The sequence below is a fragment of the Antrostomus carolinensis genome, unplaced genomic scaffold (genome assembly GCF_000700745.2).
Source record: "Antrostomus carolinensis isolate BGI_N321 unplaced genomic scaffold, ASM70074v2 scaffold4841, whole genome shotgun sequence".
NCBI classification, from domain to species: Eukaryota; Metazoa; Chordata; class Aves; order Caprimulgiformes; family Caprimulgidae; genus Antrostomus; species Antrostomus carolinensis.
This window is the reverse complement of record NW_010294671.1, coordinates 152,570-166,079: the sequence shown is the minus strand read 5'-3', so window position 1 is coordinate 166,079 and position 13,510 is coordinate 152,570. Positions and strand designations below refer to the sequence as shown.

Genomic DNA, 13,510 nt, shown 5'->3' with positions numbered 1-13,510 from the left:
TACACATCAATAGATTTTATCATGTTTTCCTAAATGAATGATATAAAATATTTTATATATATATTAAAAGTATATATACTTTTTAAAATAGAATGTTGCTCTAATCCTTTAGATGTGTACATTCTTTATGAACTCATGCATATTGTCACTGAATTTGTAGTGCATTCAGTCATGTATATTGTTAGAAAATTTTTAAAACTTTCTGTCACTTTCTGGTTGTGAGAGTTTAACTGTTCCTCATGAGAAGCTATACTATATTCTCCTAGTCAGCATATTTTTTTTTCTGTTAAGAAAATTATTTCAGACTCAAAAAAAAACAGTAATTAAAAATAATTTTATTCTTTAAGTGGTCTAAGCCTGAACTAGTGCAACTAACATAAATAAAGTATATCAAATGAATGAGAGACAGGCTTCTGGAAGGATTTTTCTCAGAGTTGATGAGCACTTTCAGTTTTCACAAGGAAGGCTCATGTTGTCTCTTGTGACTGGTTCTACCTGTCTTTGGAGATTGACAACTACTTTTTATGTTCAGGGTCCCTTCACTTTCTGTTGACTTCAGGTGAAATTGCAGTCACTCAGCATGATCAGAGAGGAATGTGCAGACACTTCTTAATTCACATTGACTTTAGCAGCCCTCAAATAACTGAAGTGCTTGGTTTGAGTCTTAAACTGATGATCCTCAAAGAAGAATACTGAATGTGAAAGAAGATAATTTGTCTCAGAAGTCTCTGCCAAATATCTCTAGATGGAGTGGTTTCTATTGCAGCTGTGCCACATGTTTCTCTTTCTCTATATTAAATGTTTAGCTCCTCTTTAATGGAGTCTAATGTTTTCCAGTGGGCACTTGATAACAGAGTAATAAAAAAAGTATATTAAACATTATTTTTCAAGCATTTTTAAAGTGTCAGAAAGCCTTCATTGTTAAAAATAAGGGCTAGCATAAAATTACTAGTTTTACTTGGAATATAAGAAAAGGCAGCCTTGAGTACTTGATGCATGAAGAGAACATTTTCCAAGACAGCATCAATATTAGTATTTTTTTTTTATCTTAATTCCTTTGTGGTAACATTCTGTAGTTGATAACATATTCTGTACTCCTGAAAAGTATTTCATAATAGTATTCATATATTTTTAAATATGATTGGTGTTTCATTATAGGATTATTTCATGTCAAATCCTATATAAAGTTTTTTGTTTATTTTTAGCATAGCCTGTAAGTGTCTTTACTGACTGAGAAGCTGAAATTATTTTTTGCCTGTGAAAGCTGGAAAATGTTCAGAAATCAGTATCAGGTAAAACAAATTGTTTTATTTTTTATCTTCTTCCATTTCACCTCTGAGAACTCAATTAAAATGGCTTATTCTGGGGGCAGGGGGTGGGGAATATCCCAGATTTAGAAATGTTTTGGTATGTTTCATTGTTCAATATTTTTATAACAATGTTATGAAATAGTGGGTAGCTGCTGATGCTGTCAGGTCTAGAACAGACACCGGCATGGTGTTACCAATGGCTTTTTGTCTGTCCCTATACCCTTGTGAGCCAGGGATGGCACACCATCTGCTCCCACCCAGTGGTGGAAGCAGGCTCAACTCTTCAGGTCTGGTCAGAAAAGAGGAGTTGGTTTATTCTCTTGGTCAACCACAGGGTTGTGACAGTACTAGTCACATCACTTGCAAACCTTATCCCTTAGTACTGTTTCCTTTTCACAATGCTTTGCCACCCTTTCTCTGCACCAGTCCCCTCCACAGAGAGTAACCCACCCCTAATTAGGCCTAATTATGTTTTCCCCACTGGTCTCAGATGTGCTAAATCTGTACCCGAAATTTATATTTCTGATGCTCTTACCTAGGCAATTTCAGCTTTATATGGTATTTCTGATACTGTGGCCTAGGTGCTGTTGGCTTTGCAGGATTGTGATCCCCAAAAGATGCCCCATACTCCTCTCCAATTGATTGTGGACTTTGACAGTTTCTTGCTTAACTCCCCCTTGGTCATCCATGAGATCAACCGTCTTCCACAGCACTAAGTAACTTTTGTCAGCTTCTTGCATCAGTGTTTGTTCAGTGCTTTCTCAGTAGCTTTCCATGGTCTCTTCAGTTAGCTTAACCTCAAGTCAGGGCCCACTCAGGGGCTGCAGTATTAACAACATGTATTTTTAAATATGGGAGGAAAAGCCACATATTTTTTAAGATTTCTTCAAGCCCATACAACTTGGCACTTAAGAATCTTTTGTAAACTTTCCAAGAGCCTGATCCTATAGTCCTTAAATATGTCAGATAACTTTCAAATTAATAGTATTCCATATTTTTAAGGGTTTTTTTGTCCATTTTAAATTAAAAATATTTTATGAGTGCAGTTTATAAAATACAGTTTTCAATTTCCTTAGAACTTACTAAGTCTAGTCACTGGGGTTAGCTGTGTGAGTGGAAACTGCCACAAGTGGGTGGGCAGATGAAAATGTCTAATTCGAAGACAATGAATGCATTGCTGATGTTCTCTGAAAGCTTAACTTGAAGAGCATTTATTTTGCTGATAAGACTGCTCACCCCTCTTGCTCATTCTGACTTGTGTACAATTGTTTGGGCAGCTGAGCATGAAGAACTGGGGAGTGCAGGCAACTAGGAATGAGAAGGGAGTGGCAGAGTTGTAAAGACTGATGAGGTCAACCATGCTGCTGAAAAAATGCTTATCAAACTAGAGGCTGAGTAAATCAAATGTCACAAAAAAATGTGACATCAAATAGGAAAAATATTGAAGCAAATAATTCTCTAAGCAGAGGTGTTAAAGCCTCCCTCTCCAAGAGCCTGTGGTTAGATTCCTTGATACTAATAGGGCACATGCTCTGTGTAACGAGTTTTCACCTGGCAGAGGCATTTGTAATCTTTCCAGTATTAATTCTCTGATGCCTCATGAAGGTTGCAACATGAGCACAGCCCTCACCTTTTTATGGTGATGCTGGTGGGATCAGATCTACTACGAGGCCTCCCAGAAAAGAGAGTAAATGGTTGTGAGTTTCTGAGACTAAATCAGACTGGAATTTGGTGACTGGTAGAAATGTTACTGGGAAATGTCTTTGACATACTCACATACATAGACTGTGACAAACATGTTCACGTATGTGGACAAATTGTGTAAACTTCATTTCCATAGGAAAGCAGATAAAACATCCAATATGTAACAGTTCTTACTTTTTAGCAGTATGTTTTAAAACTCACTTCATTTGGTGAGTTGTAGAAATAAATCATATCCAAATATAAGTTACTAATCTCCTGCATGTTTTTAGAATTTTTACAATAATTTTGCTTTTTAGAGAGTGACATTTTAAATAAAATTTAAAATATTCCATGGTATTCCTTCAATTTTATGTTCTGATCCTCTAGTAAAACCAAATACTGACTATATGGATTGCTATATTATAGTAGTCTAGGAGCTGTTATTACTATTCTGCTGTCTGACTGATCAGTAATACTGACTCTATAGTAGTAACAACCTAATGTGGGGAGGGATTGTTCTTATGGGCTCATCTTGACCATTGATGATTGTGCTGAACACTTGGTTGGATGATGTATCTTTATACCATTTTATCATAGGGTGGCCCATTTGTTGAAATATTCAGTGCTCAAGGCAAGAACCCAGGCGCAAAATGGAAATTTTTTGGCAATCCATCAGCTATATGGAAAGTAAGTTTTTAAAGAAACTTATAAAACCCAGACTATAAAACAGAAAAATGTGAATGAAGCTTAAGATTAGAAGGTAATGAGGGCTTTGACCTGACAGTGGAGTTGTCACTTGCAGTTCTGTCGTTATGACTGACTAAATGACTACTTAAATTAGTTCTTTATGCCTGCTTGCAGACTAGGTTGGTCACAGTGTAATATTATAGTTTAAATATTTAGAAAGTAATTTTGCTACTCTGGTAACTAATGGCTTCAGATAGGCCCATTGGATCATGAGTCCTGTTGGTCAGCAGTATTTGTTCATGAAACAAGCAAGTAGAGGACATAATTCTATGGGTTATATTATTACTGTTATATTTGAACTATTGTCATACTTGCAGTGCTGTCTGCCTTTTGTGATTTTAAAAAAAGTAGCTTTGCATGTTAGTAGCATGGTTGGCTGTGAGGAGAAGAATTCTATTTAGATTCTTATGTTTGTTTATTGTTCCTTTTTGTAGGAATATGATAAAGAAGTAAAAGGCTTTGTTTTTGTACTTGAAGGAAGCAGTCAAGTCAACAAAATGCAGCTACCAAAGGAAATTAAGCAAACTTGTAAGTATCAAAGAATTAAATCTCTGATGTTCTGTTTATTAAATCAGTCTTATATTGGAATGTAAAACTTACATTATTCTCCCATACTTTCAGCGTAATTCAGTATTAGCAAAGTGATTTTTCTTTTTAGCAGGTCAGTTACAAATAAGTAAAAGAAATAGAAATGCCATATTAAGTAAGTGTTGTAGGGGAGATCCTTGTTGATACATATTGTCCTAGTGCTGCTAGATTCACTTCTGTACCTGATCCTGCTACAGGCTGATGTCTAGCAAGTAACTTCTGACTCCATTCAGCACTTAAAGTCAATAATTCTGTTGGCATTACAGAATGTGGAATAGATTACTATCCCCTTTCTCATTTTACTTTTTAAAGTATTTTTACTTTTATTTATCAAATGAGCACTAGCAGTAAAAGGAAGCTATACCCAAATCTGAGCTGCATTTATGTAATCAGTCTTTGGGTAATATGGAGTGCTTCCCCAGGTTGTCTGTTACTTGAACTAGGATAAGCCAGAATCAAAGCAGTTTGTGTTTCCTGGGGTACACAGTATCATTATCATAATTTATGCCTTAAACTTGACTGCAGGATACTGTATCTTATAAGGCTTATAGTAATGAATCAAGCTGGTTTAGAATTAACTGCTTGCTTTTTTGAAGAAAAATTGAGATGGTGATTTTAGTCAAACGAAACAACAATCCTCTACTATACTTCTCATGCAGGGTATATAATTAGAAATTAGCTTTTCCAAACGTACACTAAAAATAAATAAGAAATTGCATAATTTGGTCATGCACTAAGACCTTGGAGAGTAATCTGATTTTTATAAAGGAAATTTACTGTTATCTTCAGTATAATAAATATTAGTCTAATCTATCTTTCTGAGAAATACATCTTTAATTTGTTTATTGTCAATGTTACAATAAACTATTGCAGCCTAAAATGAGGATTGAGAATTATTCTTGTGGATTGTCACTGCTAAGAATGGTTTGGTTTTAAATTTACTTTAGCTAGTGCTGCAATACTACCATCAAATTTCCATCTGTTACCATTCTGTCTCCCTCTGTCTCTTCCTCTCTCTTGAACTGTGTGTACCTCAAGTATTTCATTTGTGTCAAGTATGATTTCCCAATCTTACTGTAATCTTTGAACACTCTTCCAAAATAAAAGAAGTTATAAATACAAATATCATTTGAAATTTTAAAGTGTCATTTGACCCACAAAAGGAGGAAGTTCTAAATTGGCATTCTTTAGAAGAGAAACTAATGTTACTGTTGGGTCTGGTTAAGTCAATGAAGAGCAGCCCATGCTCTCATTGATGAATAACTAAGAAAATAACATAAGGTTCAGTTCAGACAGCTCTGTACTGTCTGTTTCCCCTTGATAGGGAGCTATCTGAATCCTGAAAGATTTCTTGTTTGTTCCCTCAGTTAAGCTCTTTTGCTATGGTTCTAAAAATCAGAAGCTTTCTTTTTTTTACCCGAGGGTTTTTTGAAATCGTTTAATAAGTTGTTCTCACATTTGTGACAATGTACAAGTTTCACATGACTACAAGATAATCTTGATAGAATAGTATTACTTTATTTTATCATTTCTATGGCATATTTGGTGTCTACATGCTCTTAGAACACAATGTAGAATTGTAAGTAAAAAAAAAAAAATAAAAAAATTCCTTTTATTTTCATGAGAATCCCACCAAAGCCACAGATGGCACTTTTAAAAGAACACTTTTATTGCAGTTTGAATTGGTTTTCTTCAGGTTTTTCTCATGTCTGTATGTTGTGTGAACCTTGGGAAATAGTGTTGCAGGAGCATAGCTGGATGGTACCAAATTGAGATACTTGGTGATGAAATGTGCATCTGCATGCACACAGCACATGTATTTAATTTTTTTCCTGTTTCTAGTGGGACTGATCCAGCAATTTCTGACACTTCAGATTTTTGTGCCGCTGGGACAAGACTTCTCCACTGAGTTACTGTAAGATGCATAAAATTTCCCTGACTACTTAATGTAAAGCAAATGCTTGATTGCAGCCATTAATTGTAGTGGCAGATTTTGCATTAAAGCATGGTGACTTATCAAGTCAATAAGAAGTAATTAAGCTAATGAGATCATTAGTTCTTAGATGTTTTAAATAGTGACATTCCTGTGAAGATAGAACAGGCTCTAAAAATCGTGAATGAAGATGGTGAAAAATCTGCAGAAATAGGACATGAATTTATCAAACATGAAAATACAGGCTCATGAGTCTCCTGAAAATTCATAAGAGATATTTATAAATAACTATTCCAGGGTCCTTTAGTTCAGCACACAAAAAAAAAAATATTCTAATGATTGGAGGAGAGAAAAGAACAACCAAACAAATGGTGAAAAGCTAGAACAATTGGAGTGCTCAATTGGTATAATTATGTCCATACTGTAAGGAAAGAGAGATACAGTTGAAACAGACCTGTTTTCATTAGTTTACTGTGAAATAATTTAATACAGGTTTAAACTTGGGCAGTTGTCAGTCTTGGGACACCATCTCACTCCTAGTGGTACCAGCTGTGTATAACTAGCACAACCCACTCAGCTTGGTAGCCAGTAGAACACCTAAAATTTGGATTATCGAAAGAAATATGCCATTAGAAACCCTGCAAGGAGAAATGGGTTATGCAACTAAACTGAGTAAAGTTAGTGCAGAATTTCATTTTTGTTTGTCTTTCTGTAACTTTGCACTCATCCGTACCCATAGGTACAGACTTGATTGTTTGAAGTCTCCTGTGTCTGGAGTAAGGGGAAACAGCTCTTGTAGGTTTAAGTCAGAGGAAAAAATTAGATGCTGAGAAAATATAATTTCAGCTATACTGTAGTAGAGAAGCAGTATTCATCATAATATGATTAATCTATTTCATGAAATTAGGATAGTGTGCTATTTGATGTTGCTAGGTAATTCTGTTATATTCTGTGCCTTCACATAAGTAGAGTCATCTTGCAATATTATGTTATTTTAACAAAAAATATGCTAGTATGAGTTGATTCACATTTATTAAAATTCCTCAGTGGATTTATAACAAACCATGCAGGTATTTTGGTCTCAGTGGTGTGTGAGTTAGTGGGCATTTATAACCTACATCATGCTGGTAACATTATACATTCTTCCATGGCATGCTTAATTTCTAACATGATTTTAGAATCTGAACACTGAGAAAATCTTCAAAGGATAAATTAACTTATTTAGCACACATCTTCACCAGAGAATATTTTTGCTTTTCCATAGAGTGTGGAAATTTGAGAGAGAACATTGGGCTCAAAATACTTGTTTTGGAGACAGCTTTGACTCTATACATCAAGATCTTGGTGCAGAAAATACTAACATTTTACTAATTTAAAGTGAAAAGTTGTTGGGAGGAAAGCTGGTAATTATTGAATAGACAAGACAACAACAGGTTTTCAAGCAACTTCCCTTTCTCTTTAGTTTCTCTTACTACCATAGCCTTTATACATTTTCTGTTATGTTTTCCTTTCAAGGTAGTTTTTTTTACCTTAATATCATGGCAAAAAAATTATTTAAAATTATGTGTCTCTAATATAAGCATACATGACTTTAAAGTCATCCTTTATTTTTTTTCTGCAACACAGAGAGCTTCTTTGTGTGTCAAATCACACTGACTTTTCTGTTCTTTGAATTTCCTGAGTGTAGTTCTGGTTACACTTTCTGCTTCTGTGGTTTTAATTGCTGCATTACTTCTAAAAGTGTGTAACAAAACAGACAAAACAAACAGGATATGTCATGCAGTAAACAGAAACCCAGTACATAGATTTGCTTCTCATAAACATTCCTAGAGAGATGACAGAGACTGGCTGGTATAGGAATTCAGATTTTCTGTAGTGTCATATGGAGTTTGGTTGTGATCTATACCTATTAACAGGAACCTCTTCTCTACTTTTCTTCTACTCATTTTTTTTCATCACTTTCTTTTTTTGGTGCCTGAGAGACCTCTAATTTTCTACTACTTCTCCCACCTTTCTTTCCCCTTTCTCTTACCAGCTCATATCTAGACTTTTCTTCATTTTTTTCTCACTACTTTCTAATCCCACCATTACTATTTCCCTTTAATAACAATATATATTTATTTCTATAATATTCTTACGTACTTCTATAAATTTAAATACATGTATTTTGTATTTGCTATGTATGGTTTATGTAAACATGTACTGTATGTTATTATATATGTAAACAAACATGTATTACTGTATTTAACATATAAATTTACTATATTTAAATAGTTATAACTGCTATTTTTCATTTATTTCTTTTTCTTTTTGTCAGCCTCCATGATTTTAAATTAATATTGTCAGAGAGCGTGATAGAAATCCTAATTCTCTCTCCTTCTCCTAAGTTCAGTGATTTCAATGTCTATGTGGATGTAGTAATCTCACTTAATACATTTCCATATACATTTTACAAAAGAATACATGTTTAATCCAGTGTGACTGTTTAATTACTTAATTACTGATGTTATAATCAAATCATACTTATTCTGATAATTAAATAAATTCATCAGTGCATTCAACTGGAGCTTCTTAAAGGTGTATATGCCTAAAAAGTACAATCACATTTGTTCCCCACTTAGTGCAACTGTATGCAGAAGTTAATAAAACTTTTTAAAAATAAATTTAGTACTGTTTTATACTAGAAATCTACTGTAACTTATTGATGCACCTATAAACTCCTTCAGGAATTGCAAAATAGTTTATTTTATCCTAGCAGACTCGTGATAATTCAGTAAATAATGAAGAAAAGTCCTTCTTGCCTCATGTGACTGCCATTCAGTTCTTTTCATTTCAGATGTTTTGAAAGGAATGTCTTGCTCGTTTGTGGACAGAATATTGATTGTGCTGTTGCTTCCTGGAGTTTAATGTTTGAAGATGGTTTCTTACATAATCTGACTACTTACTACTGAATCTTTGACAAGTTTAGAGTGAAAATGGATAGCGTATCAAGTCATCAAATATACTTGATGTAAAAAAAAAACCAAAACCCAAAAACAAACTACTTTGGCACGTTTTGTAATAGCTGCACATGATGCTTTATGGTACACTTTTTCCTCTTGCTTTCTGCATAGAATTGGAAATATGAATTTAGTTTGAACCTCATCCTCTCTTTTGCATTCTGTTCAGTGATTGATCTGATCAGCAAACAAGAATTTCTTCGAGGCCATCCATCATTGCTGGCATCAGCTGAGTTAAACCTTCTAACCTGCTGCTGTCAACCAGTCATGCAGGATTCCTGTCACAAATACTGAACGTGTAAACAACTCTTTAAATTAGCTGGTTTGCCTTTTCTTTGGAAGAAATTTAAGTAGAATTTTAGATACTTTGTTAGGTGGCGCATTAACAATCAGGGTATTGATCTGCCTAAAAAAATGTGTAAAATAGATTTTTGGATGAAAAATTTGGTGAAGCATAATAAAATCACAACTAAGTTAGAAAGCAAGTCATTTATGCAGCCTTTTTGAAGCAAATAATGGCAAAGCTATTAGTAATGCTGAATATAACTGCCAGTTGTAAATGTAGCAGACAGTTGTTAAATCTTCAGTATTACAGATCTTGCTACTTTTCTGAAAAAGCAAAAGTAACTCAATCTTTGAAAGAATATTTGTGTATACTCTGTTTTTCTTCAATTGCTATAGGCTGTTTTTAGTGTGTCTTTTGCAGAAGACTTTTGTTGTTTTGGTTTTGTTTTCCCCTCAGGTATTTTGTAGCTGTAAACAAGAATATTCTCAAGAGGGTAATTTTTTTTTCTTCAGTTATTGAAGGGGAGAAGTCAGAATAAGTTTCTCATATTTTTGTAAGGAAAAAAAACCTTATTAATATAGGTTCAAAATTTGTCAATGGATACATTTACCAAGGTGTGAAAGAATTATGATGGTGGGACTGAATAAGCATCCTGAAACACTAAGTTTTCACTAAACCTGAAGATCCTAGTGGCTAAAAAGTTGAATGTTGTAATCTTCAGTTATTTTGATGATAATCTCTTTTATGGTACCTTGTGAGAAAGTTTAATGTAAAAAAATAAAACCCATCACATCCTGCTAGAGTTAAGAGAGAAGACTAACATGGTGTCTAATTCTGCCCAGTAGCAGGGCAGAATACAGTGCTCTGAATTTCAAATGGTCAGGCAGGCAGTTCAATAATGTAGTGTCTCCTATGAGACCGATTCACAAGTAGTGAATAAAAGAAAACATACTTGGAAGTACAAACTCCTCCTGAATAAGGAAAATTAAGAATCTGTAAGCATGGCACATCAGCTGACCATTGCTATTCCTTTGTTTTTCTCTCTTTAAAATGAAGATGACAATACTATCTAGAGTTTCTGAAGCACATGCTTTTTTATGGAGAAAAAGGCACTACAACTTTGAAGTACTAATATACCAACACACTAATAGTTAATCTTTAGCAAAGGATTGTATCTGGATTTTGGCCAGGATACACAGAGATTTCCATGAATAATAAATTGTATGGGAGTTGCTCTTTGCTTAGCAACATCAATGAAATACCTACTTTCATGTTTGGTAAACTTCCAGTTTAAGTCATTTAGAAGGAGAAAAACACTTTAATTTTAAGAACAAGTGAGCCTGATAAATGAAGCATCCCTTCAACAGTCCAGCATCATTCTTTCTAAGTTCATTTTAAGCCTTGAATTGAACATTAACAAATGGTTATAAATTATTATACATACAGAAGCAAAGTGAATAGGTAATCTGAGAAGATGAGTTTATCTGTACTCTTGGGTAGTTCTGCCATTTACTTGCAATCTCACTAGAGTTAGCATTGTGAGGAGAATAGTCAATCAAAGTTGAAGATATAAAATAAAATTGGAAATTGAATTGGAAGGTAATTTTACTTTCAAATGGTTTGCAAATGTAGATGTTAAGTGTGAAATGAATGCAGTTAATGACCATAGCTGGGGGAGTTATGCACCTGCTGATCACAGGAATATTATTATAAATGAGGTTGATTTTCCTGTTGACTACCTCATTTTTCTCAACATGGTCTCATTACTTTTCTATCACATGTCTGACCCTTAGATATAAATGCTCAAGCACAGACATAATAAAAATACTTTAACTCCTATATAGATTTTTTTAATGCATCTTTGAAAATAGAGATGTGTGCTGCAGATGTTTCTTGCCTTTGTAGGTTTAACATAGATTGTGCTTTTTCTTCACAAAAAAAGGAGTTTCACAAGTACTCTTGAGTCATTTTACAAGTGAGAGTTCTAATGTCCTAATTCTCATTGCCTGAATTATTTCAGAAAAGAGTTTCATCAGACCCTTGTTTTATTTTTATTGTCTTAGAAGCACTGTAACTGAAAAGTCTGAAAGTTACACCAGCTCTCAAATAATTATCTGTCTTCTCTCAGGAAATAAAGTTACAGAAACTTAAAAACATAATCTTTCCCCAATTTTACCTATTCAAATATTTCACCTACTCTCACCTGTAGAATATAAATATTTGCATTATTTAAAATTTATTTACTGAAATAATTTTTAAACTTCTTTAGGTGTGATTATAACTATATATCTAAGGTTTGTTTCTTTACAGCATGGATACCATCACAAAAAAATAATATTTTAAACTTATATGACAGTCTGATATCAATGTGTGTATTTTTATCTAAATGAATGTGTTTTGTATTGCACTTCAGAATGTAACTGAGCTGTACATTTACTAATGGCCGTTTTATTGCTAAGATACCTTATGTTTTTCAGCAGGGAGAAAAAAAACTATTCATATAAAAATAATAAAATTTAAATATATTGAACTAATTTTATAAAGTGAACTTAAGTTTTTATTGCTAGTTGTTTGGAGATGCATGACTTAAATCTAGACTCCTAGTACTTTGTTGTAGCATCACTTTAAGCAATATTCTCCATTAAGAATTACTTAATTTGATTTTTTTAGGAATAGTATTTTTATTTGAGTTTCAGTAGTCAGGTTACTGCAACTACTTAGTTCCTCAGCACAATTGCTCAGCTCTACACATAATCAGAAGATCTAGGGGAGTTTCAAGCAACTGCTACTTCAGTTCTTTGAATTCCTTTAGTACCTCAGTTTCTTAGCACTTCTGAACATCAAGATTTAGAACAGAGTGGAGAGTTTCTGAAAGCTGTATCCATAGTTTTTTTTTCATCTGAGGATATATGAGAAGCAAAGTGATGGATGGAACTAAGCCTTGACCTGGGGCACAGACTTAGCTATGCAGCCAACTTGCTGATGATCTTAGGTGAATTATTTCACATCTTGCTTAAATTTCTTCAAAAGTAAGCTTAAGGCCAGAATGCTAGCATTGTAAGACACTGTAAGGTCTTCTGATGAAGTCACTTTTCAAGGACTTAATGGTATTATTCATCCATCTGTAAATATATGTGCAGCTGATACTGAAATCTGTTATGTCAAATGATAGTAGTGGTGAGGCTATAATGTTCTTCCCCTGGCACAGTAGCGAAATTCCTGCCTTTCAAGTGCGTGTGATTTATGAGAGGAACTGCTAGTCTTTCAAAATGAAACAGGCAGTAGAATCTTCCCATTTGTTTTGATTTGCCCACCCATATTATGTGGATGGATGGATTAGAGATTAGATTGTCTGCAAGAGAAAGGAAAGAATCAACAAGTTCTGGAAAGCTGTTGGACTTCTTGTTTGCTTTGCATGGTGGTCTTAATGACTATGGGGTAACAAGAAAGCACTCCTGTGTTTTTTATCACCTGTACTAGTAGAACTTTTTGATGTTTACATACTTGCAATATATTTTGTATTGTCCTTGGTTGAACTCTCAAATTGCCAAAAATAGCTAAAATGTGTAACTTGCTCCAGAGTTAATGACCTCTTAAGTTGATCTAAGGAATCCTAAGAACATTTCAGGATGTTTGTCTGCAAATTTTGGGTTGTAACACTTCATAAGTTAAGCTACAGGTAATCCTTACTAATAAAAAGTGTTTTCGGTAGTAAAAATGAAAAAAAAAAATCTACGGGGTAGTCTCACAATTTTAAAGTAAAACCCAGTATTTAAATATAATTATTATGAGTAATTATTTTTAACAACACTAGGTAGTGACAGAAAGTTGTTTGTTGTAATTATTTGTCATCTCCTCAGAGGGGCTGCTAATTACAGAGAAATACCCATCTGTTAGAAATAGGCTTGTTCAAAAATAATAGGTAAATTAATCATCATTTCCCCATACAGATTGCAGCCTTTAA

At 33.8% G+C, this 13,510-nt stretch overlaps 1 protein-coding gene across 1 annotated transcript in view; it reads left to right on the top strand.

Moving 5' to 3' along the window:
- Window positions 1-1,271: 1,271 nt before the first annotated feature.
- Window positions 1,272-13,510, top strand: part of CFAP20DC (CFAP20 domain containing) — a 68,763-nt gene continuing 56,524 nt past the window's right edge. The window contains exons 1-4 of the mRNA XM_029087403.1: window positions 1,272-1,292; window positions 3,591-3,680; window positions 4,175-4,268; window positions 6,171-6,243. Coding sequence (XP_028943236.1) covers window positions 1,272-1,292; window positions 3,591-3,680; window positions 4,175-4,268; window positions 6,171-6,243 — 278 coding nt within the window. The remainder of the gene's footprint in view (window positions 1,293-3,590; window positions 3,681-4,174; window positions 4,269-6,170; window positions 6,244-13,510) is intronic.